The following is a 25,056-nucleotide window of genomic DNA, read 5'->3' on the forward strand; positions in this document are numbered from 1 at the left end:
ATTGGAATAAAAATAAAATATAATTAGATAATATGCAATTAATAATTATATAATTAGATGAAACATTTAAAATAAAATAAATAAATAAATTATATTGAAAACTGATAATATGAAAAATAAAGACAAAATAAAAATATTAATAATAATATTATAGTGTATAATATAATATAATATAGTATATAATTATATAATTAAATGAAAAACTTTAATAAATATATATTTTTTAAATATTAGTAATACTATTAAAGTGTATAATATAATATAATTTGATATAATACAATGTAAAATAATATAATATAATATAATAACAAGATATGCGTTGACTGATTAAACGTTTTCAATAATTGGAAAAAAAATACAATATAATTAGATAAAACGCAATTAATAATTACATAATTAGATGAAAAACTTAAAATAAAATATATATATTTTTTAATTATATTGAAAACTTATCATGTGAAAAATAGACAAATTAAATATTAATAACACTATATAATATAATATAATATAAAACATGTTCATGCTACAGCACAATAGGTGGCGGTGAAGAAGAACTCAAGTTTGCAAACAGCCATTCAAGTAAGAAGAAGAAGAAGAAGAAGCAGAAGGAGAAGAAGAAGCAGCAGCAGCAGCAGCAGCAGTTCGATTGGTCGCTGTGTTTTTGGGAAATTGAGTATTCACTGTAATCAAACTCGTGTTGAGCATCGAGTCATGCTGTTAGATGTGCTACAGGGAGCGGAGGCTGGAGGATTCATACTCATTCAAGGTAACATCATTTCTAGTCAATCCTCTCATCATCCTAACACAATGTGTTCATTTTATGTGTCGTTGTTTCAGATTCTGTCAAATGCCCTGGGCGCGGACTCCTCAAGTGTGTTATTAATGCAGCACTGAAGAGGCAAGTTTCTGTCTCCTCTGTCTTTTGATTGTGTTGTTACACTTTGTGTAATGCTTGATTTGTTCTTAATCTGTTAAAGAGGCGAGGACGTGCATGTGCTGGGATTGGAGAGCCCTGAATCAGAAGTGTGTGCTGGTTTGGACAGGAGCTGTGTGCAAAAGTGAGTTCAATTAAAATACTCTCGATTCGAGACATGCTTTCATGCATATTATGGTGAAGCCTGAAAGCTCATAACATCATATGTGTGGCAGTTAAATTGTACTGACAGCGTGTAATTTAGCATGCACTTAATTCAAATTTTTAAAATCTTAAACTTAATGTTAATTATTATGGTGCAGTAGTTTCCAACCGGTTTTGCTTCAAGAGTGGAGACATAATGCCACACCAAAGCAGTTTATTATGTAGAAGTAAACTTTAAGTTTTTTAATTTATGCAAAACATTTTGATAAGTGCATAAACAACAGCAGAAGTAGTATTCATATCATTATATTTTAATAATATTAACCATAATATCAAGTGACTGAAGCGTCTGTGCCAATATATGCAGGTCAACCAGTTATTTGACTTCCTTAGCTATGAACAGTACTAGTTGCTTATTTTAATGATGTTTATTAACGTAACTTTTGTAAGTGCATAAACAACAACAGAAGTGTTATATTTTATTATTATTGATATTAGACATAGTATCAAGTGCGTGATTAATTTGTGGCAAAATATGCAGATTTTGACACAATAAAACTTGTCTGGTTGCATCCAATATTTAATAATTATTTGCATTTACAGTTGTTTTTCCCTAATTAACAAATTTTGTAAGTGCTCAAACAACAGTAGAAGTACTTTACTGTATTAATATTTGCCATAGTATCAAGTGACTGAAGATATTTGCCAAAAGTTGTGATAGCTAGTTATTTTTTTATTTAAATTAATTTGGGCAAAATATTCACACCTTTAAAAAAAAAAAAAAATCGGTGGTATGTCTGGTTATTCTTCTAATACATTTTATTATTTACATTTGCCATTATTTTTTCATGCTGTTTATTAACATATATTTTGTAGGTGTATAAACAACAGCAAAAGTACTAGATTTTTTTTATATTAGCCATATTATCAAGTGATTAAATAAATGTAAATAGCAATTACATGTTAAAATAGCATATGTTCTTAGCAAAAGATGCTATTTGCACTTAGTGAAAATAGCATTATTATTTTTTTTAGCGATATTCTATTTATACTGAGTGCAAATAGCTATAGATTCTATTATAAAACAGTATGCAATAATAACGTATTGTGTAAATTATCATTTTAATTCAGATTATTAAATGGATGCCACCTTATTGGGCCAATAAAGCCCTCCCTAACCCTACCCGATACTTTATTTTCAACTTTTTGATTATTTCCTTCATTTGAAAGTGAATGCTTTACCGATGCAATATGAGATTTGAAAAGGGAGAAAAAAAAGTTTGGCAAAAAGTGGGTCGATCGCGTCAAAAAGACTACGGTACACGCTTTACCTTCTACACCACTAAAGCTGATGTTCGATGGCCGTCTTTTATAGTGTTGACTTCTAGCCCAATCACACATTGGTGGGCAGAGTTAGTGTCTTGGAGACGTTGCCACAGTTCTGCTGGATTTAGCCTGTCTCAGTTTGTTCTGTTTCTTCCAGACAGACTGGAAGATGATCAGATCTCTGTGTGGAGCAAACAAAAATCTCACTGGATTATTACAATTAATGGCAAAATGAATGTTTGGAAACGTAAACTGATATTTCCTACTGACACACTACAGCAAAACATACAAATAACTGACTTTAAGCCGTTTTGTAGCTGGTGAAAATACTAGTGTGCTAATCATTTTGGCCACCACTGTATAGTTGATGCCACTGAAATGCTTTATCTGATCTGTTTAAAGGCTTCATTTTCATAAGGGTTTCCCTGATCCTCTCGGCTGGACGTGCAGATCATCTTTCACCGTCGAGCGCTTCGCTTCTCAACACATAACTCAGCTCATCAAAGACTCGCAGCAAGCCAAAGCATCAGTACTTATTGTTGACTCGCTCTCATTGGTTTTGAGACATCATGACCCTCTTGTCTTCTGTCAGACGCTTCAAGATCTCAGGAAAGGTGAAACTTTTTGCCCCAGAGACACTTTCACAGACCGTGTTGCTTTTATAAATACTAGCTTTTGATTGTTGACATTTCAGATCTAGGAAATAATGCTCTTGTTTGTTTGTTTTTCCACTGACCACTAGGAGGAGTTATTAAAACTATCATCGGTCTCCTGCATTCAGACTTGCATCAGCAAGGCGTCGTGGGTATTATGTGCTACTTAGCCAGTACTGTTATCTCTGTGGCACCTGCAGACATTGAACGCCTTTCTGTGGCAAAGACCACAAGACGCACAAAGTCAGGCAAAGTCATGCAAGAGGTAAGATATGTGACCCTGGAGCACAAAACCAGTCTTAAGTAGCACAGGTATATTTGTAGCAATAGCCAATAGCACACTGTATGGGTCAATTTTTTTTTTATGCCAAAAATCATTAGGATATTAAGTAAAGATCACGTTCCATGAAGATATTTTGTAAATTTCCTACTGTAAATATATCAAAACTTAATTTTTGATTAGTAATATACATTGCTAAGAATTTAATTTGGACAACTTTAAAGGTGATTTTCTCAATATTTTGATTTTTTTTGCACCCTCAGATTTTCAAATAGTTGTATCTCATCCAAATATTGTCCTAAATCTCAATTTTAAAAAAAAAGACCCTTATGACTGGTTTTGTGCTCCAGGGTCCCATATGAGGTTTTAGTCTGAATAAACATGAGATCATAAACTGATTATCTGTGAAATCATTTTATAGGAAGAGTATTTCAGTGTGTGCGAGGACGCTACTCTTTCAGTACAGGCCAAACCACGTCAATCTGGACATGTACAGAAAGAGCAGAATGTGTCTGAGGTGAGCAAAGCCGATTTGGCTTTTAGCACCTTCAGCTGGAGCTTTTGCATTGTAACTGTTTGTCTTTTATTGTGATCTGATCAGGCTGATCCAACATCAAACCTGACTTTCAATCTACGTCTGTCTGAGGAGGAGAGAAAAGCCAAGGAGAAAGTGGCTCTGCCGTTTGTATTCAGCCAAGAAAAGTAAGAGACCTCAATTCTCAATTGACCTTATGAATGTTGTTTTAGTATTTTTATACTACTACAGTTTTTTTTTTTTTTATATTTTAAATATTTTTTCAGTTTTCATTTTAATCTTAGTTGAAGTTTTAGTAATTTTATGTGCTTCAGTAATTTGTTTTATTAGTTAAAAAAATTATATTTCAGTTTAGCTTTGATTTAAACAGTGTTGTTTTAGTATTATGTACTATTACAGTTTTTATTAATGTTTTATTCTCTTTTATTTTTAGTTTTCATTTTAATTTTAGATAAAATTTTAGTATGCTTTTGTCTTTTTTTTAGGATTTGTTACATTTCAGTTTAGCTTTTATTTCAGTTTTAGATCTCAGTTGCTGTAAAAAGTGTTTGTGTCAGTATTATTGATATGTTTATAGTTTGTTTTTATTAATATTTTGAATTTGCTTTTCAATTTTTTTTATTTTAAATTTAAATTAAAATTTTAGCTTACGTTTTAGTATTTTGTGCTTTTGTCATTATTAGCTTTATTTTTTTATACTTCTGTTTAGCTTTAATTTCACTTCAATTTTAGACCGACTGTGTTATAGTTTTTATTCATATTTTGAATTTGCTTTTCTTTTTTTCTTTTTTCACTTTAATTTTAGTTGAAGTTTTAATAATGTTACATGTTTGTGCCATGTTTTTAGCTTTAGTTTAAAAAATATATATATTTCTATTTAGCTTTAATTTTATTTCCGTTTTAAGTATTTCAGTTCTAATTAATTAAGCTTAAGTTTTTAACATTTAATTTTAATATGAATAATATTTAATATTAAGTAAATATTATTAAATTAATATTTAGAATAATTTAATAATATTTAGATTTTATTTAACTTTATTTTAGTTAATGAAAACAATTAATACTTTTAGTTTTAGTCAACAATAGCGGCACTGGTTGTAAATAATAATTTTATATAAAATGCTTATTATATATAAAAGATCTAAAAGAGTGCTGCAATCTGTTTATTTTCCCACAGAAAATCAGCTCTTCTGAGGCCGACTCCTGGCTCCGGGAGGATCATGTACGAGCCTGATGCCTACGACGACTTTGATGAGGAAGATCCAGATGATGATCTTGATGTGTGAATGAAGACAGCCCACATCATGACCTAAATCTAGATCCAGCTTTAGAAATATATTTATTATTTTGTATCTTATTATGACTCATATAGTCTGTGGCTGTCTGTTTTCTGTCAGCTATTACGAAGCCAGGTTTGAGAACAGATATGAATTGATGAACCACAGTTCTTAGTAATGTTATGCAGTTTTTGTACTGGTTGAAAAATTGGAGGATTAAAAAAAGCACTCGTTGGAAAATATTTTGTCTTGATTAAGATCATTATTGACTTATTACTTGGCTAATTGTTTAGTTTTTATACATGTAGACATGGAGAGGCAACTTTTCTCTTATTGGCTGAGATCTTGACCAAAGCTCCCCAAATCTTGTCCCATGTGAACTCAGACATGATGCACCAAACAAAATAAATTACAATAAATGATCAATAAAATTTATATTAAGTCAACTATGCATTCAAATTTACCAATTTATTTGAAGTTTTCACTGACTTAAAGGGATAGTTCACCCTAAAATGAAAATTAAGTCATGTTGACGGTAGCCGCTGACTTACATAGCATGGAAAAAATACTATTGAAGTCAATGGTTATCATCAACTGTTTGATTACCAGCCCAGCATTTTTCAAAATGTGAACCTGGACCACAAAACCTGTCATAAGTGCCAGTTTTTCGAAATTGAGATTGAGAAGCTGAATAAATAATCTTTCCATTGATGTATGGTTTGTTAGGATCGGACAATATTTGGTCAAGATGCAACTATTTGAATAATCTGGAATCTGAGGCTGCAAAAAAAATCTCAGAAAATCGCCTTAAAAGTCGTCCAAATGAAGTTCTTAACAATGTATATTACTAATTAAAAATTAAGTTTTGATAGAATTACAGTAAGAAATTTATAAAATATCTTAATGGAAGATGATCTTTACTTCATATCCTAATGATTTTTGGCATAAAAGAAAAATGGTTCATTTTGACCCATGCAATGTATTTTTGGCTATTTCTACAAATATACCCCAGCGACTTCAGACTGGTTTTGTGCTCCAGGGTCACAAATATCTTCTTTTGTGTTCAACAGAAGAATGAAATTCTTATTTGGAACAATATGGAACGACAAGTGAATAACTTTCTCTTAACGATGTAACATGCGGTAATGGCTGTGATTGAATCTTTTTGGTGAACAAAAGTCGATTCATCAGTTATGAGTCATTCATCACTTACCATTGTTCTGCGAATTTTCCCGGACAAAATCCAGTCATTTTAATGTGCATCCACGTGACTGGAGATTTGACATAAGAGCAAAAATGTCACATTTTCCTATTGGTCATGCAAATTTCTGGCAATGACCAACAGAAAGCTGCTTGGTTTGAAAGTGATTTTTGTGTGAGATAACAGAGAAAAAGACAGTCACTGATCGCCGTCTACTGAGACATGACATGAGAGGAGAAAGAACTGCTGAACGAATCTAGAAGATTTCCGTCATTGAGATGAATCCCCAAATCTGTTGTTTATTCTTATGGGGAATTTAATATAGATTTTTTTTTTAGACCAAATCATTTTAATGATCAAAGAACCACCACTGCATTCAGTAAAAGAAATGAACATTTAGTAATTTAGCAGATGCTTTAATCCAAAGCGACTTACAAATGAGGACAATAGAAGTGATCAGAATCAACAAAAGTCAAAAGAGCAATAATATGCAAGTGCTATGGCAAGTCTCAGTTAGCCTATAATGCAGTACGCGTAGCAAATAGAATATATAAAGAACAGCGAAAGCTAGGCCTTTGTGTGTGTGTTTTATCGAAAACATGCAATTCGAAAAACAAAGTTCAAAAAAATAATTTTTTAAATAAAAAAAAAGTAGTGCTGTCAAATGATTAATCGCATCCAAAATAAGTTTTTGTTTAGATAATGTGTGTACTGTGTATATTTATTATGTAGCCTATATATAAATACAAACACATGCATGTATATATTTAAGACAAATATGCCATGTTAAAGCTGCAGTCCGTAAGTTTTGCCTCTTTGTCGCCATCTCTGTTGAAAACCTGGTATTGCAGCCAGGTGCAGAATAAACTTTATTATGAGGTCTGTACTCTGGCACGGCTTCAGCGAGGATGAATCTAATGTTTTGAGGTGAATGTGTAGCTGTCAGTCACCGCACCGGTGTGAATCAAGCACTTAGCAATCACAGATTCTAGCCTATGTCTTGAATATACGACCCAGATCAGAATTTTCACCATATATTGTTATCTGAACAAGTAACAAGTCTGCCATGTTTGTTCTGACCAACTGAGGAAATTAGCATTACCATAAATCGCGCTACCAATGGTGATTAAATCTAAAGATCGGTTATATCACATCTAATAATTATCATATTAAGAAAGGCCATAGTTTTGAACACTGGCTGGTTATGTATTTGCTCAAATATTTATTTCGGATCATTTTTAACCAAAGAAGTTATGGACAGCAGCTTTAAATATTAATTATATTTATATATAATATAAAAATATAAATGTATATACATGTAAATGTTTTCAAAATATATATACTGTATATTTGTGTATTTATGTATGCATAAACAAATAAATAAACTACATATACATATATTATGTAAACAAATACTTGCGATTAATCGTTTGACGGCACTAAAAAGAAAATAAATCGATAAAATAGAATTAGAATAGAGAGTGCTAGAGTGAGTTTTTTATTATATAATAGATAAAAAGAAAATAAATAGAATATATAAAGAATAGAGAAATCTAGTGGTCTGTTAGCAGTTAGAATTTTTTTTTTTTTTAAATAAAAGAAAACATATAGATAATAGAATTAGTGCTAGAGTGAGAGGGTCAAATAAAGTACATAATTTTATAATAGATAAAAAGAAAACAAGTAGAATATATAAAGAAAGGTCGTGTTCGAGCTCTTTTTTGCTTTAATAGAACACAAGCAGTTTAAAAATAGAAAACAGATTTTTAAAAAAAAATAAGAAATAAAACAAATAGAGAGCGCTAGAGGGTCAAATTAATTAAATGACAAGAAAAACAGTGCGCTGTTAAAGTAAACTGAGAAGAGCCGCGGCCACGTGACCACAAACTTTGTCGCTTCGCGGAAGTGACGTCAGGGAAGCGATGGCGGCCCGTGCTGCTCTTTAAACTGTCCTCAGAGGAGAGGAATTGTACTTGTTTCTCTTCGCTTCCTCCGAGAGAGGACAGTGCTGTTAATGCCGCGGCGGATGGACAGTCTCGCTTCTCTCGGCTGTTCGACGCTCCACTCGGTTTGATCATCTTAGCCAACGAGCATCTGAAGACTTCACAGAGAAACACAGTCACCAGCTCGTATTTTACTCGCGCGCTGTTGTCAGTGTTCCTCCATGCGCTGATTTGAGTCGCTCCAGGTGAAGGTTGGCAGGGTGTTTTCTGCACAGGTGTGTTGTGTTGCTCACGGACTCAGGTGCTATGGTGGACCTGCTGAAGACGCGCCAGTGTCTGCTCGGTGTGCGCACTTTCCTCGGAGTCTCCTCCAGATTATGGAGCTTCTTCTTATACATCCTCAGGAAGCACATACGGACGGTGAGACCTTTACTCCTCATGACACCCAACTTCACTCAGCAGACACCTGCCTGCCTATTAACTTCACTGCTCGTTTGTTTTGTCAGAAATACTATAGTGAAAGTGTACTATACTGCAGCATACTGTAGTATTAACTATAGTTAACTGACCAATACTGCAGTAAACAAGTGTATTATAGTGTAGTAATTTGGGTCAAATAATTGTTTTATATTGATTTAGCAATTATAGAATTACCACAACAAATTAATTCAAGTAGTATGTTCAAAAACACTATATATTACTATAGTGTTTCATGTATCCTTTAACCTTTTGGGTCTCCGTTAACACCGGTTTGTTTAGTTGTCAACAGCACCGCTAGAGAAGAGCAATGAAAAATATGTTACACTGATTTTATTAAACATACTTACATTTACAAACTAATGACAGCTTCGTCAGCTTCTAAAATTAGTTAATGTGGCAATTTCCTGTGGGCCTAAAGTGTTAATGAGCATTTACCATTAGTGTAAGAACTTGGCACCTAAATCAACATCATTTAAAAACACAAATTAGACATAGTTTTACTGTGGAGCAAATTCAGGGTAAGTTATGACTTGGTACTAAAATTAGTCATTTTTAGTTTATTTACAACCAGTAAATAATTTACCAAAAATAAAACTATTGAAATAAATTCAAAACGTTAAAATCTAAAATGATAATTATAAATGTTGACTTGACAGCTAACTAAAATATAAGTCTAAGTACCAAAATGATCTAAAACTTAACGATGTATTGTATTATATTAATGAGCATTTTAAGTGAACTCAGTTCAAAGAGATATTTAGTGTAATTTTGCCAGAATAAGTTATAATATGTTACAAAAATCTTGTGTAATTTATAACTTGTGTTTGCTGGTTTTTATTGTATTTGTTATATTTTATTTAAATAGTTTTTGCCATGAAAATAGCCTAAGATGCTGACATGGCATTAAATAAAAAAATATACCACTACTTTATTATTTAGTATTTTACTGTAAACCTGAAACAATAAGGATCAGGGTAAATAAGTTGAAAATTTGTCTTGGCGTGTTTTTTTTTTTAAATAATATTTTAATTTAAAATAATCTAAATATATTTAGAATTTAAAAGTTAATTTATTACTAATTAATATTTTAATTACAATATAATATGTGAATATCCAATAGGTCATTGTTTTTCAGAATTAGCTGATAACCGTGTCACATGCTTTAGCTCAGCGTATGTAAACAGGCTGTAATCCCACTGTGCACAACAGCCTTTGGCGATCCAGTTGTGTAATAATCTTTAAGATGATCATTAAGACACAATTATAAAGGCATTACTTGACTGGGACTCTGATATGGGTGCTGGAGTAGTGAACGCTTCACTAAACATGCTTTACAGTCACGCAGGCATCGGGTCGGTTCAGACAATATGATTGAGGCCTAAATCAAGTTGGGAATAAACAGCCCCCTTTTCAAAGTCACCCTGGCAGTTTCACTCGGCTGTGCTCTCCCAAGTCCCGCTGACACTTTTAGACAGCTGGGAGGGCTAAAGATAGCTCAGAAGAGAGGGATTTGGAGAAAGAGAGGAAGAGTATCCACATTGTGGTGGGCCGAGGGTCCCGGACCTCTTAAAGGGAAAGCCGTCTGAGTTTGAGCTCAGGTTCTTTCCAGATTTGAGTAAGTTCAAAATGCATTCTTGTCTTAGGACAACTATTGATCCACTTCAAAATTGACTACTGTATTTAATAGCAATTATTTAAATGTCCATAGTAATGCTTAACCAATACATTATTGTTATTATTATTCATTTGTTTGTTTGTTTTTTGGTTGATGCCAACTTGTATCCTGATATCTGGAGTCAGAAGTGCCCTAATGCCAATATATCAGTTTAATAGTCATATTTAATTTATTAAATATAATTTTGATGATTAGAGCTTACAGCTCATGAAAGTCAAAAATACAGTATCTCAAAATATTAGAAAATTGACATTTGAGCTTCATTAAATGACCATCCCTACAGTATAAAATTCAGGGTATCTCTTGTTCTTTGAAAACACAATAATGGAGAAGACTTGGCAATAGTCCAGAAGACGAACACTGACACCCTCCACAAAGAGGGTATGTCACAGAGGGTCTTTACTGAAAGGGGTGGCTGGAAAAGGAGTGCTGTATCAAAGCATATTAAATGCAGAGTTGACTGGAAGGAAGAAACTGGGTAGGAAAAGGTGCACAAGCAACAGGGATGACTGCAAGCTTGAGAATACTGTCAAGCAAAGCCGATTCAAACACTTGTGAGAGCTTCACAAGGAGTGAACTGAAGCTGGAGTCAGTGCATCAAGAGTCACCACGCTCAGACGTCTTCAGGAAAAGGGCTACCAAGCCACTTCTGAACCAGAGACAGCGTCAGAAGCATCTTACCTGGGCTGTGGAGAAAAACAACTGGACTGTTGCTCAGTGCTCCAAAGTCCTCTTTTCAGATGAAAGTAAATTTGGCATTTCATTTGGAAATCAAGGTCTGGAGTCTGGAGGAAGAGTGGAGAGGCACCGGATCCAAGCTGCTTGAAGTCCAGTGTGAAGTTTCTGAAGTCTGTGATGATTTGGGGTGCCGTGACGTTTGCTGGTGTTGGTCCATTGTGTTTTATCAAGTCCAAAGTCAATGCAGCCGTCTACCAGGAGATTTTAGAGCAATTTATGCTTCCATCTGCTGACAAGCTTTATGGAGATGCTGATTTGCTTTTCCAGCAGGACTTTAGCACCTGTTCACACTGCCAAAACCACTTCCAAGTGGTTTGCTGACCATGATATCACTGTGTTTGATTGGCCAGTCAACATGCCTGACCTGAACCCCATATGGAATCTATGGGATATTTTCAAGAGAAAGATGAGAAACAGTGGATCCAACAATCCAGACGAGCTGAAGACTCAATAGTGCCTCAGCAGAGCCACAGGCTGATCGCTTCCATGCCATTCCTCACTGATGCTGGAGTTTGTGCTAAAGGAGCCCCGACCAAGCATTGAGTGCAGAAATCAACATACTTTAAAGAACTTGAACTTTTCTGTTTGGAAAATCTTTTTTTAATTTTTTTTTTTATTTTAGGAAATATTCTAATATTTTGAGATACTGGATTTTTGACTTTCATGAGCTGTAAGCTCTAATCATAAAAATTAAAACAAACTTTTGAAATGTTTTAGAATATATGAAAGTTTAACTTTTTTAAATGTTACAATTAAAAGAAATGAACTTTTTCACGATATTCTAATTTTTTGAGATGTGTGTGTATATGTATATAAAAATAAATAATATGAAATAAATTGTGGATCATGTAGTGTTCAAACGTCCTTTATTCACTTGTCTTTAGAGACTAGTGGGTTGTTAAAATTTATGAATTCTTTAAAATGTAAAAACGTTTCAATAAAACCAGTATAGAATGTTAAATAAACTGTAAAAAGCGTGTTCATTGTGTTCTTCTGTATAATACATGTTTCTCACACCGTTATTTACTGAGGTGGCTGCTTCCTGTTTTGTCTCCTTCCTGTTTTAGATAATCCAGTATCAAACGGTGCGATATGACATCTTACCATTGTCACCCATTTCCAGAAACAGACTCAGTGAGTATTTCTTTTCTTCTCCTCATGTTAAAAGGTGCCGGTATGACAACCGAAAGCCTGATCTGAGTGCGAGTTGTCTTGCAGTGTTTTCATATGCTGATTTTCATTGAGTAAGATGTTAGTTTGTATTTCTGTCCAGACACCGTGAAGCGAAAGATCTTAGTTTTAGATCTCGACGAGACGTTGATCCACTCGCATCACGATGGCGTGCTCAGACCTACAGTGCGGCCTGGTACACCGCCAGACTTCATCCTCAAAGTAAGTGCTTGTTTTTATTTGCAGTGTTAAAAAAATGCACATCTGTGAACAACAACAACAAAAAAACTTAAAATATTTAATCAGCCAGCAGTTGCTCTTACAAAATAAATTCATTCATTCCTTATAATAATAATAATAATAATAATAACTATTGTTATGACTATTATAATTATCATTAATAATGGTATTATTGGATACAAATATTATACTATATCATTAAAATATAATCATAGATGTATAATAGTAATAGTATATTTTTTTATTATATTACAATGATAAGTATTATCAACATTAATGTAATTATCAATTATTATAGTGTTTTAATATTGTTTTTTTAATTAAAAATTACTGTTTTTATTAAATTCTCATTTTAAAATGATGTAATAATATTAATAAAAGATAATAAGAGTAACTGAATCAATACTGAACTAACTTGACCTGTAGAATGATTGTTGTTTTCCAGGTGGTAATAGACAAACACCCGGTCAGATTCTTTGTGCATAAAAGGCCGCATGTGGACTTCTTCCTGGAGGTGGTCAGTCAGTGGTATGAGTTAGTAGTGTTCACTGCTAGTATGGAGATCTATGGGTCTGCAGTAGCTGATAAGCTGGACAACAACAAGGGAATCCTGAAAAGAAGATACTATAGACAGGTAACCACTGAAGCTCTTGATGTTTTATGTTGCGTTAACCTTTGCCATGAGAAGAATGAAAATGGAAGAAATTAGTAAAGGATATGCAGTTTATGTTTTGTCGTCTTTTTGTGTTGTCTTTATCTTGTGCAGCACTGTACGCTGGATTCAGGTAGTTATATTAAAGACCTGTCTGTTGTACACGATGACTTATCAAGTATAGTCATTCTTGACAACTCGCCGGGAGCATATCGCAGTCATCCAGGTAAGACCAGACCTGATTTCAGCAGCACACTGTAGTGTGTAGCGCTGCTTTTGCAGGATTAACGTGTCTGTGTGTGTGTGCGTGTGTGTGGTTGTCTAGCTGGTCTCTCTGCATGATGTGCTTGTGTACTTCAGGCCATTTCACCCTCAACACTCATGTTCTCATCAATCACAGCAAACATCAGATTTAATACAGGATTTCTATGTTATATTATGTAGTCATATAAAGACAACTTTACAGAATCCAATTAGTTTGGATAAAAACATCTGAACTTTAGGTTGCAAATCTACTTCAAGGGTCATGAAACTGATCATGGAGATCAATTCAGCGGCAAAGTTTTTTCTTCTGGTCAATTCCCATCCTATTTTATTCTTACGTGTGATTGGCATAGTCAACACAAAAAAAAAAAAAAAAGATGCGCGTTCAGCATGAGTTTCTGTGTGCATGGTAAGCCGCATGCTTCTTGAACCATAAGCCATAGAATCCAGTGCTATTTGCACTTAGTGTAAGTAGTATCTATCACTAAGATATGCTATTGGCACTTAGTGTAAATAGTGCCAATCTTAAATTCATAAAATCATGGCGTTAAATGTTGCATGTACTGCAACAAGCAAATATCTTCAAATAGCTAAACATTATTACACCAAGATATGCATAAAAATGCACGAAATAAGAATGAATTAGGAATGCTTTCTCTTTAAATTAAGTTTTTTTTTTTTGAGCCCATTCGCAAATATTTGTTCTGGTGTTGATCATAAACTCACTTAATTTTGATCAATTGCTCAGAAAACAAGTATCATTTTGCATCCATCTTTATTTAAGAAGCTTTAGACGCTGATAAAGACATAAATTACTGAGGAAGAACCTCAGGTTTTTGCTGTGTCATCAGAAGGTGATTTACATTATAGCTGAGCTTTTTTTTTCAGTATGCTAATACAACTCGCTGTGATTCTTACTAGACATTTACATTTAGAGAATATATTGACATTTTGTCGATTTATTCTTTCAATGTTCTTTAATTTTAAAAAAACTCTAGAAAAAGGCTTAAATTGTACCTGCAGAAACCTTAAAATATGAAACCACTGTTGCATTTTGAATATATATTTTAAAAACATTTTAGGTGTTTATACCAAGAAGCTCTAAAGAGGAGTTACACTCACAGTATGGATGGATTGCATATGTCACAGACTAAAGGTCTGTGGAAGAGAACTGTTTTCTCCTACAATTAAAATGAAAGAATGCTAACACTAGGTATGTTTACATGCACTAATTATCAATCAGAATTAATCTAATCTGATTTTAGGTTCTGAAAGTTCTCTTTATATGAAGCATTGCAGTCCAATTCGCATATTTGTTTATATATTCTAAACAAAATCGAAGCAGATGCATTTAGCACCCAGTCACCGCATTCAGAACTGGAGGAAGACATGGTGATAATGTCACTGGAGCTACTGCGAACACAATGCCATGACGTGTCTTAAAAAAACAAACATGACATGTATGTCAGAAGAGCTTTTTGAGCAAATATTTATGAACTCTCCAGTGTATGAGATTAATATTTACTAAGACATAAGTAAACATACGCATGTTCGTGTGACATAAAACCTATGTAAACCTGCGGATCACGGCCTTGTGCTGTTTTTTTTAAAGGGGTCATATGATGCGATTTCAAGTTTTCCTTTCTCTTTGGAGTGTTGCAAGCTGTTTCTGCATAGATGAGATCCCTGAAGTTGCAAAGACTAAAGTCTCAAAGCCAAAGAGATATTCTTTATAAAAGTTAAGACTGCCACTCCCCCTAAAACGGCTCGTTCAAACACGCCCCCACATGTCTACGTCACGGTGTGGGAAGATTTGCAAAACACCGCCCAAAGAAGGCGGAACTATTATTCTCGCTGTAGTATTGTTGCTGCCTCCGCCGCCATGTCCTGGAGACGCTGTGTTTCATTGTGAAAGCGAAAGTACTTTGTTTGGGCTTTTAAAGTCAGTGGTTAAGTTGTATTTACAACACTGTTCCAGAACAGTTCAACCCAAATATTAGAGTGTGTGCAGCGTATTTTACAGAGGACTGTTTCCTGAACCTGGGAGAGTAGCCTACCAGCTGTGCACAAAGGCTGTTTCTATAAAGTGGGGCAATTCCAACTTTGCAAGGACAGTCTGGCGCTTCTGACTCTCAGCCTGCAAGTACGTTTTCTTATTTAAAGAATTTGCCACTGACGATTCAAACGCGAGTTATGAGCAGTGTAGAGAAGCGCTTGTTGTTTGTAGTTTCTCCAATCACAAATGCAGACATGGTAATGTTTACGCGGCACGATGCAACACATAAAAAGGCAGTCATTATAATCAGTAATTATGTCCCCACTGGATGCAACAAATGCCTCGTTTATAATGGGATTTACTGTTTGTGTTGTCGCGCCGGGACATGGCATCACAATACGGCGAGGGGTGTAATGTATGCTGCTCAGAACGATGAGCTTTGTAAAAATCGGTGCGTTTCAGAAAGGCGGTGCATAGAGGAGCAACAACAATGCATAGTATGTGGAAAATGTTTTTTTTAACCTTAAACCGCATAAATACATTGCATTACACCAAATACACAAAATGTTATTTTTAGCAACATCATATGACCCCTTTAAATCCGCCTGAGAAAATAGTCCGATTCAAGCATTTGCATGCTCCGTTTTTTTTCTGTTGATTATTCCAGGTCTACACCATTTTAATTCAATCAATTTCATTTGGATCAAACGTCAGTTTGATTGAGGTGTTTACATGAATAATTTAATCTGATTGAGCCATCAATGAGCGTAAACGTAGCTGTTGTCTTTTACAATGTGCAACACAAGAAAAAGTAGTCTAGTATTTCATGACCTTAATGACCATGAAGAGAAAACGCAGTCAGTCAATACCCCTTCTTACATCACTTTAGAGTAGCAGTTTAGGAGAACCGATCAATAAATTATTAGCTCTGTCTTGGATAAAACACATTGAATTTGTGATGGGTTTTTGTCACTATTAGTCACAAATTTATATGCAACATTTTTCCTTTTTTTTGCCCATAGATAATGCAATACCTATAAAGTCATGGTTTAGTGACCCAAGCGACACAGCACTTCTTAACCTGCTGCCCATGCTGGATGCACTAAGGTAAAGATCTAAAACATTCAAAACATGCAAAAGTGATTTTTATGGTGTTAACTTGAACCCCACTTCACTTTCTGTTCCCTTCTCAGATTCACGGGAGACATACGATCCGTCCTGAGCAGGAATCTCCACCAGCATCGACTCTGGTGATCGTCCGACCGAGGGCTTTCCTCAAGTCTGCTCTTTTATTTAATTTTCTTCCCTATTTGACATCTGCCTGTCCGTTCTCCCTCTCAGAAACGGCCTTACGTGAGGGCCGTAGGGAGGAGAGTCTGTCCCGAACTCAGAAGGGATGGAAAAGGCAAACTTTTTGGGAAGCTTTTTTCCCTACGTTTTTTATTTTCCCTTCTTCGAAATGGAGTCTCTGCCTTACAGCTCTACCTATGCTGATCGCGTGTTTGTGGGATGTGTGTATGAAGACATCTGTTGTTTTTCTTTTTAAATATTTGAAGATATTTGAGGCAAGAAAGACAGACCTTTTCACGACTTGCGTCTTGGGACATCATACCTCAGTTTCTGAAGGTGGTGCGAATGGAGATCTACTAAACGGATTGGCTCAGAACTGGCCATCAACACTCTGCACATCGAATAGAGTTCACTGGAAAACTGTTGATAACACGGATTATGACAGACTGGTAGATTTCAGGGTTATCATGGTAGAGTTGTATATGCTATTATTGAGGTACTGTCTTGGAAGACATGGGGTTTTAATGACTTCTGTATGGTAGGCCTGTCCAAATTCAGATCATGGAGATAAATTCTGTGGCAAATTCTTAAGTTTTATTCTTCTGGTTCTCATCCTATTTTATTCTTGGCAGTATATGAATTTGTCTTGATTATCAGGGAGGATGTAATAGAATACGAGCTTTGAAGAAGCTGAATGACAGATTTTAAACCTTTCTGCTCTAATTCTTCTCTACAGATTGTATGTGGTTGGTTATGAAATCCTACCACTTGGACGCCTTTTTACAAATGTGTTTTTTTTTTTCCTGAAAATGTAATAATGGCAAGACTTGAATTTATAAAACTTCATTGTATTGAAGAGCTGACTGAGCAACAGACACCTTTTTTTTTTTTACTCAAGGCCTTGTTGGTTTCTCTGTGCACCTGTCAGATAATGTCAGTTCAATTCTCATCAGTCTAACACTTAAGTCTCAAGGCAGCTTAGTCCATAGACCTGTGCACGTTACTAATAAAAACGTGTCATCCTATACTATGGGTTCAGTTTTCTTTTACCATCTTATTTAAAGTTTAGGGGACCAGCTGCAGAAAACCATTTCTAATGCTAAATATTCTTTATGCAACACATTTCCTTCCCTTTTGATGCAACAAAAGGGCAATTTGTTTCAATTTAGTTTGAATTGAGCTCAATAACAAAACAAAAATAACCAAATTTGTTGGCAGGGTACAACAAACATGTTTAGAAATTTTTGCACAATTTTAATCGTTTAAAATCCTTTCTTAAACCATTTTGTTTAATTGTTTTTGTTAATCTTGTTTTACATTAATTTAGACAAGACAAAAATGCACATAAAAATATATAAAAAAAGTGTGTGTGTATGTATATGAGGGGCCGTACAAGCCATATATATATATATATATATATATATATATATATAATTATTTTTAAAGAATATGTTCTATTTCCTTACGTTATGAGCAATTAGTAATTTTTTTTTAATACAAAAATATACAAATTTATACATAAAAAGACTGTTCGTAACCTTTGTCACATTTGCCCCGGTGTTTACTTTAGTATGAATGAAATTAGTTTAATTTAATTTTAATTAAGTTTTATTTAATCATTCCAGTTAACGTTTATTTAATTTCAAGTAACATTTTTTTAAAGACTTCTGCGTCACTGCGGATACCGGAAGTGAGGGCGGATGGTCATATGACTGGCCGGAGCACCGCTTGTATATCTGCGTGAGCGGAAAAAGTAGTCCCTACCTTACAAACACAACATAACACGATATCAGAAACGTCTTTAGTAAGCGTCGAGTGTTTTTAATAAGACTTTTATCAGAAATTTTAGCAATTTTCTGTATGTGTGATTTTCGTGAAAATGCAGTTTTGAGTTGACCAAAATAATGTAAATATAGTGTGTCGGTATCAATGCGCAGAAGGGAACGCACACAGCAGCAGTGTGTGAAGCGCTTGGTAACACCTCTCTCTCTCTGTGTGTTTGTAAGACTAATTTACTCTTCCTTTAACAACCATGAAGTTTCAATACAAAGAAGAGCATCCTTTTGAGAAGAGGCGATCTGAGGGAGAGAAAATCAGGAAGAAATATCCAGACAGGGTTCCTGTAAGTCGGTTTGATATAACGTTAGTGTAAACAGAAGCTAGCTTTACTAGTAAAACGTGAAGGGCGTGATATATCGACACGATTTAATCGATTCTGCTGTCTTAAAAACCAAATTAATCTTGTGTTTATTCGTCCTTTACACGAACGTAAATATGTTTAGCTTTAGTAGCGTTAGCATATGAAGGGCGAAACTGCCGAGGGCCTTGTTTATCTCTCAGCTTCTTTATTATTATTTAAATAAATGTCTGTTCGTGTTATGCTTACTAACAGCGTATTTGAAATCACTCTTTTCAAATCAAATAACGAACAGTTAAAAGTTGTATTGTTTGATCTGCTTTAATCCTCAAGGCTGAGTGAACTCTTATAGTGTAATGCGGTGGATATGTTTTTGTTGTCTTATTTAAATTGCATTTGTGGGGTAAAATAATACATTTAGGACCTTGTGGAAGTGGTGATTCCTAAAATAGCCGAGATGTCTTACAGTCAACATGTTTACATCCACAAGGCTGGCTTTGTTGACCATATACGTAACCAAAACAAGCAATCCTCTAACGATTAAATATTGCTTATACATTTTTTTAAATGTTTTTTTTGTTAGTTTTTTCTTTCTCCCATGTTTGGACCTGTTACTACCAAAATATTTATAATAATAATGTTTTGTACCATATAAAACAGTATTGACAGCTTGATTCAGCTGAATCAATTCTTTGAAACACTGTATGAATTGAAGAATTCACTACGGGGCAATTTTCTGTGACATTTTGTTCGCATTTCCTCCAAGCCCTGGTTAATTTCTGACCTTTTAATGGATGTTTTTGCATATGGGGAAAAACCCTGAATATACTTCTGAGAAGCAGCATAGTAGTCTTAAATATTCATGAGTCTGAAGTATTTCATACGGATATCTTGTTCCTCATCTGCAGCCTAATTATCAAAAATAGCACAGCTTTTCTCAGATCCTCTTTGCTCGGAGTCAAAAATCACACATAGTGGGCTTGAAAAGCAAAAGGAATGAGTAAAATCGATTGAAATTCAACCAGTAGTTTCTACCAGTTTCCTCTAACGCTGGATTAATGGAATCGTTCACCCAAAAAAGAAAATTAGCTGCAAATGTCACCCTCAGGCTATCCAAGATGTAGATGACTTTGTTTCTCCATCAAAACAGATTTGGGAACGGAAATGGATGCTCTGTAGTGAATGGGTGCCGTCAGAATGAGAGTCCAAACAGCTGATAAAAACATCACAATAATCCACACCACTCCAGTCCATCAATTAACGCCTTGTGAAGCGAAAAGCTGCTCATTTGTAAAAAACAAATCCATCAAGATATTTTAACTTCTGGCAAAAGTCCATAATTCAGAATATTGCTTCCTCTAGTGAAAAAAATCCATCCTGTTATACTCCCATATCAAAATCCACCAACATATGTGACCCTGGCCTGGACCACAAAACCAGTCTTAAGTGTCAATTTTTCGAAATTCTAAATATTGATTAAAATCGCCTTTAAATTTGTCCAAATGAAGTTCTTATCAATGCATATTACTAATCAAAAATTTTTTTTTGATATATTTACAGTAGGAAATTTACAAAATATTTTCATGGAACATGATCTTTACTTAATATCCTAATGATTTTTGGCATAAAAGAAAAATGTATAATTTTGACCCATGCAATGTATTGTTGGCTATTGCTACAAATATACCCCAGCGACTTAACAAGACTGGTTTTGTGGTCCAGGGTCACATATTTGTTCAGAACTGTACAGTTGTTGCTTGTATATTATGTATAGATGACTTGTATTTTAACCGCAAGCTACAATTTGAAGTTAAAAATCTTAATGATGGATTTGTTTCTTACAAAAACACAACTGTTCACTTCACAAGATATTAATTGATGGACTGGAGTGGTGTGGATTATTGTGATGTTTTTATCAGCTGTTTGGACTCTCATTCTGACGGCACCCATTCACTGCAGAGCATCTATTGCTGCAAGTGATGCAATGATAAATTTCTCCCAAATCTGATGAAGATACAAACTCATCTACATCTTGGATAGCCTGAAGATGAGTACACTGTCAGTTGACTTTCATTTTTGAGTGAACTGTTTCTTTAACTGTACACTACATTTTCTACACTTACAAGTGTTTGTTTGATTCTGTATTAGGTAATTGTGGAAAAAGCTCCTAAAGCCAGAATAGGTGACCTAGACAAGAAGAAATACCTGGTCCCCTCTGACCTGACGGGTAGGTGCTTTTATGTTTCAAAAGATTTTTTTTAATTATGATGTTCATTTAAAATGATGCTGATTGTATCAGAAGACATACTAATTATTATAATTGTCTTTTGACCCTCTAACTGTAGCACTCTCTATTCTAATTATTCTCTGTATTCTATTCTATAGGCCTTTATCACAGTCCACGTGTCGTCACATCCGGCTCTGATTAGTAACGTAAAGGAATTTCCGCCTGCTTTATTGTCAATGGACAGACGCCAGTTTTGTGAAGAAAATGAAACTAGTTTAGTTGAACATAGACGCAGTAAACATCAATGGTAAAACTGCGTATTTATACCGATTCCATACCATGTATCATGTCATCCTTTATTTTAATGTCTAACATTAGCCTCTCTGAGTGACTCGATTAATCAAGTACTTTCCTGTAGCTCAAATAGTAGAGCATGGCGCTAGCAACGCCAAGGTCATGGGTTCGATTCCCAGGGAAAGCAAGAGCTGATAAAATGTAAAAACTGTAACTTGAATGCAATGTAAGTCGCTTGTCTGCTAAATGTAAATGTAAATGAAGAGCATGCAGCCAGAGCAATACTCGGACTGATGTAATTTTATTTTTTAATATTATTTTGTTTGCTTTTGAATTATATTTTTGCTGCTCTTGTTCACAGTATAATGCTATTCAACCATTGCACGCAATCACAGAGAATAACTCGATTAAGAAACTTATTTTTAATTATCGTCTATGGGCTGGAAATATTTCTTTATTTGAACAACTTCAGTTATAGAGGATTGCATCATAAAGTGAAAAAATGTGAGCATTATGTTTAATACGACAAGTTTGCCCTAAACCTTTAATTTAATCCTCCTATACAGCCTTTTGTCATAATTAACGTTTTAAGCTTTGGCTAATTCTAATGCTTATTAATGTGATATGTTATTTGTATAGTTTTCTCGCTGTTCTGTAATGAAATAAGGTGATCAGACAGTGAATAGTGATTTGCATATACGCATACAGTATGGCTCGCGCGCTCCTGTTTAAGTCACGAAATAAGCATCGGGATATCGTGACAACATATGCCTTCGTTTCATAATACTCAATTAATAGTTGTAAACTGAGATTGGTGTCTTTAGAAGACGTATATGTGTTGAATTGTAGATAAATAATCCACAACAATCCCGTGCTATGGGCACAGCCATTGATAGCGGCTGCAGCAGAAGTTCTTTTACGCTACTATTTGAATCTTCTGCTTTTTGAAAGCGGAAATGTGATAAAGGCCTATTCTCTATTCTTAAAAAAAAAAAAAAAACTTGCACTCTATTCATTTACTCTTTAAAAAAAACTAACACTAGCTTCTCTAGTCTTTTTGTACGGAAGCTCTAAGTGGCCATGTATTATTATAATTTTTCTGTCTTGTTTTCTCGTGATCACGACTTAATTTTCTCGTGATCTCGACATAACGAAAGTTGTTTTCTCATGATCACGACTTAATTTTCTCGTGATCTCAACATAACGAAAGTTGTTTTCTCGTTATCAAGACTTAATTTTCTCGTGATCTCAACATAACGAAAGTTGTTTTCTTGTTATCACGACTTAATTTTCTCGTGATCTCGACATAACGAAAGTTGTTTTCTCATGATCACGACTTAATTTTCTCGTGATCTCGACATAACGAAAGTTGTTTTCTCGTGATCACGACTTAATTTTCTCGTGATCTCGACATAACGAAAGTTGTGTTCTCGTGATCACGACTTAATTTTCTCTGTGTATTCAGCATGAGAAAATGCTATAGAAGCAGCATCATCTTCTATATGATGAAGAAGAAGATTCGCTTTTACTTTGATCAGGGACTCACTCAAACTGAAATAGCTCTGTGTCTGTCAGTGATTGACGACTTACACATAAGTGTTCGACACTTGAGAAGGAGGCTGTCGGGTCTGCAACTTTATCGTCGAAGACAATATAGCGACCCTGATTTTCTCACAATAGCTACAATTACGTCGTGAGAAAACGTTTTTTACGTTGAGATCAACAACTTTCGTTATGTCCAGATAACCACAAAACAACTTTCGTTATGCCGAGATCACGAGAAAATTAAGTCGTGATAACGACAAAACAACTTTCGTTATGTCGAGATCACGAGAAAATTAAGTCGTGATCACAAGAAAACAAGACAGAAAAATTATAATAATGCATGGCAGCTTAGAACTTCCGTACTTTTTGTATTCTAGCTGTTTTCTTTTTTTATTATACAATTAACAAAAAGCAAAAAAAAGGCCTCTAATGTTAGCTTGCTCTATTCTATTCTTTTTCTATTCTATGTTTTCTTTTTATTTATTATATAATAAAAAAGCATTTGTCATAGCACTTTTGTTGATTTTGCTTCCATTTGTAAGTCGCTTTGGATCAAAGTGTCTGCTAAATGTAATGTGTTTTTTTTTTTTAGTGGGCCAGTTTTACTTTCTCATCCGAAAGCGAATCCACCTGAGGGCCGAGGATGCTCTCTTCTTCTTCGTAAACAACGTCATTCCCCCTACCTCCGCCACCATGGGCCAGCTGTACCAGGTATTTCTCTCTCTTTCTTTCACTCTGATTGGTTTGTCAATATCAATATGAGTTTGTTCCTCTTATAATGTCACTTTCTCACACACAGGAACATCACGAAGAAGATTTCTTCCTTTACATCGCCTACAGTGACGAGAGCGTGTATGGCGAATAGAGCCAAAGGGAAATGACCCTCATCCCCTCTTTCTTCCTTTTAAAAAAATATATAGACGTCATGCTGGCAGCCTAGGGCTCTCAGAACTGAAGTATCAGATGCACTTTTGCTTTCAGTTTATCATATCTTTTGTGTTTTTATCATCCTATGGTCTGACATTCAATTCTGATGTTTATTAAGAATTTACCATTTTTTGTTTTTCATGGTTCTTACAAAGCTCTAATACAATAAAAATGCCACTGATACTGTTACAATTTGAGTTGATTTCCGCTTGTATGCAGTTGTGTATCTATTTATAATATGCAGACCGTTCCTAGTCAAGCTCATTTCAAATATTTCTGACCATAAATGAACGTTTGCTCTTCTAGATGGTTTCTAGCTAGCATGTGCAGTCCAGCACTCGCTGGTCAGACAGTCTGCTAAGACTAATATGCTGTCGTTACCTTGATTTGCTTTTATTATTGTACCTAAAAGAATGTAGATGGGTAGATTTATTTTAAGTTGTAAATCTAAAGTGCAAGTTTTATTTGCAGTTTTGTTTAGTTTTTTTAATCTTGGTATTCAGTTGTATTTCTGGTACCCTTGACAATGACCATATAAACCAAGTGCACACCAATTTTGTCTGTTGTCGTTTTGTCTCAGACCTGGTGAAATAACTGGCTATATTTAATATGGATGCTCAGATGGAAACAGCTGTGCAATAATTAAATTGTCAGCAGCTATAGTGTCCACAATTGTAGGATGTTCATTATTTCCTTCTTTCCTTCTTTGGCTCCACTGTCAGATTTTTTGAAAGTACTAAATCTGCAAATACATCATACATTGATAAACACACACACACACACAAAAGGCGATGTTTGTGGTGTGAAAAAGTAGTGTAAACTACTTAATAAGCTACAAAACTACAACTCCCATGTTGTGTCCAATCTAATTTCAAAATAAAAGCCCGCTTCGTTACTTTGAGAAGCTTTTCATCTGTTGAACCGGTTCACAAATATGACTGAATTATGAATAATATTCTGTTATAAGAATAGTTAAAAAATACAATTTTTAAAAAGCGACCTTTATTCATTTTAAATGCATTTTATTAATGTTTAAGGTGAATTCAAATTATATTTAGGCTTTTCAAGATTTTGTTTTTATGAACTGAAAATGTCAACAAAATGGGACACATGAAATCTCAATAATTA

At 34.4% G+C, this 25,056-nt stretch overlaps 3 protein-coding genes across 5 annotated transcripts; all 3 read left to right on the forward strand.

Annotated features, from left to right (window-relative positions):
• The first annotated feature begins 588 nt into the window (after positions 1–588).
• LOC306883112 (elongator complex protein 5-like) lies at positions 589–5,859 on the forward strand. Its single transcript, XM_079438213.1, has 8 exons — positions 589–766; positions 838–898; positions 978–1,058; positions 2,807–3,018; positions 3,147–3,322; positions 3,759–3,854; positions 3,939–4,039; positions 5,050–5,859. The coding sequence occupies exons 1-8, from the start codon at positions 712–714 to the stop codon at positions 5,156–5,158; spliced, it is 891 nt and encodes a 296-aa protein (XP_079294339.1). The 5' UTR covers positions 589–711; the 3' UTR covers positions 5,159–5,859.
• A 2,382-nt stretch (positions 5,860–8,241) lies between these two features.
• LOC306879130 (CTD nuclear envelope phosphatase 1A-like) lies at positions 8,242–18,144 on the forward strand. 3 transcript variants are annotated; one of them, XR_013784987.1, is made up of 8 exons: positions 8,242–8,713; positions 12,254–12,320; positions 12,460–12,578; positions 13,042–13,230; positions 13,363–13,474; positions 14,595–14,725; positions 16,531–16,615; positions 16,702–17,821. XR_013784987.1 is itself a non-coding variant. In XM_079431857.1 (7 exons), exons 1-7 carry the CDS (start codon positions 8,600–8,602, stop codon positions 16,760–16,762), a joined length of 747 nt encoding a protein of 248 aa, XP_079287983.1. In that variant the 5' UTR covers positions 8,242–8,599; the 3' UTR covers positions 16,763–18,144. The 3 variants fall into 3 exon arrangements, 2 of the variants coding, with proteins under 2 accessions (XP_079287983.1, XP_079287984.1); XM_079431857.1 differs by lacking the exon at positions 14,595–14,725 and having other exon boundaries at positions 16,702–18,144; XM_079431858.1 differs by lacking the exon at positions 14,595–14,725 and having other exon boundaries at positions 8,245–8,713; positions 13,363–13,381; positions 16,702–17,829.
• Positions 18,145–18,475: 331 nt separating this feature from the next.
• LOC306882321 (gamma-aminobutyric acid receptor-associated protein) lies at positions 18,476–24,482 on the forward strand. Its single transcript, XM_079436867.1, has 4 exons — positions 18,476–18,920; positions 21,084–21,162; positions 23,594–23,712; positions 23,801–24,482. Exons 1-4 carry the CDS (start codon positions 18,831–18,833, stop codon positions 23,864–23,866), a joined length of 354 nt encoding a protein of 117 aa, XP_079292993.1. The 5' UTR covers positions 18,476–18,830; the 3' UTR covers positions 23,867–24,482.
• The last annotated feature ends 574 nt before the right edge of the window (positions 24,483–25,056 follow it).

This window comes from Barbus barbus, assembly GCF_936440315.1.
Source record: "Barbus barbus genome assembly, chromosome: 2".
NCBI classification, from domain to species: Eukaryota; Metazoa; Chordata; class Actinopteri; order Cypriniformes; family Cyprinidae; genus Barbus; species Barbus barbus.

Excerpts from the sequence above, each read along its gene's own strand:
- LOC306883112 (XM_079438213.1), top strand. The coding sequence starts at position 712 with ATGCTGTTAGATGTGCTACAGGGAGCGGAGGCTGGAGGATTCATACTC. Across the intron at positions 767-837 it reads AGGATTCATACTCATTCAAG|ATTCTGTCAAATGCCCTGGG; the intron begins GTAACATCATTT and ends TCGTTGTTTCAG. Across the intron at positions 4,040-5,049 it reads TTTGTATTCAGCCAAGAAAA|AAAATCAGCTCTTCTGAGGC; the intron begins GTAAGAGACCTC and ends ATTTTCCCACAG.
- LOC306882321 (XM_079436867.1), top strand. The coding sequence starts at position 18,831 with ATGAAGTTTCAATACAAAGAAGAGCATCCTTTTGAGAAGAGGCGATCT. Across the intron at positions 21,163-23,593 it reads GGTCCCCTCTGACCTGACGG|TGGGCCAGTTTTACTTTCTC; the intron begins GTAGGTGCTTTT and ends TTTTTTTTTTAG. Across the intron at positions 23,713-23,800 it reads CCATGGGCCAGCTGTACCAG|GAACATCACGAAGAAGATTT; the intron begins GTATTTCTCTCT and ends TCTCACACACAG.
- LOC306879130 (XM_079431857.1), top strand. The coding sequence starts at position 8,600 with ATGGTGGACCTGCTGAAGACGCGCCAGTGTCTGCTCGGTGTGCGCACT. Across the intron at positions 8,714-12,253 it reads TCAGGAAGCACATACGGACG|ATAATCCAGTATCAAACGGT; the intron begins GTGAGACCTTTA and ends TTCCTGTTTTAG. Across the intron at positions 13,231-13,362 it reads AAAGAAGATACTATAGACAG|CACTGTACGCTGGATTCAGG; the intron begins GTAACCACTGAA and ends TATCTTGTGCAG.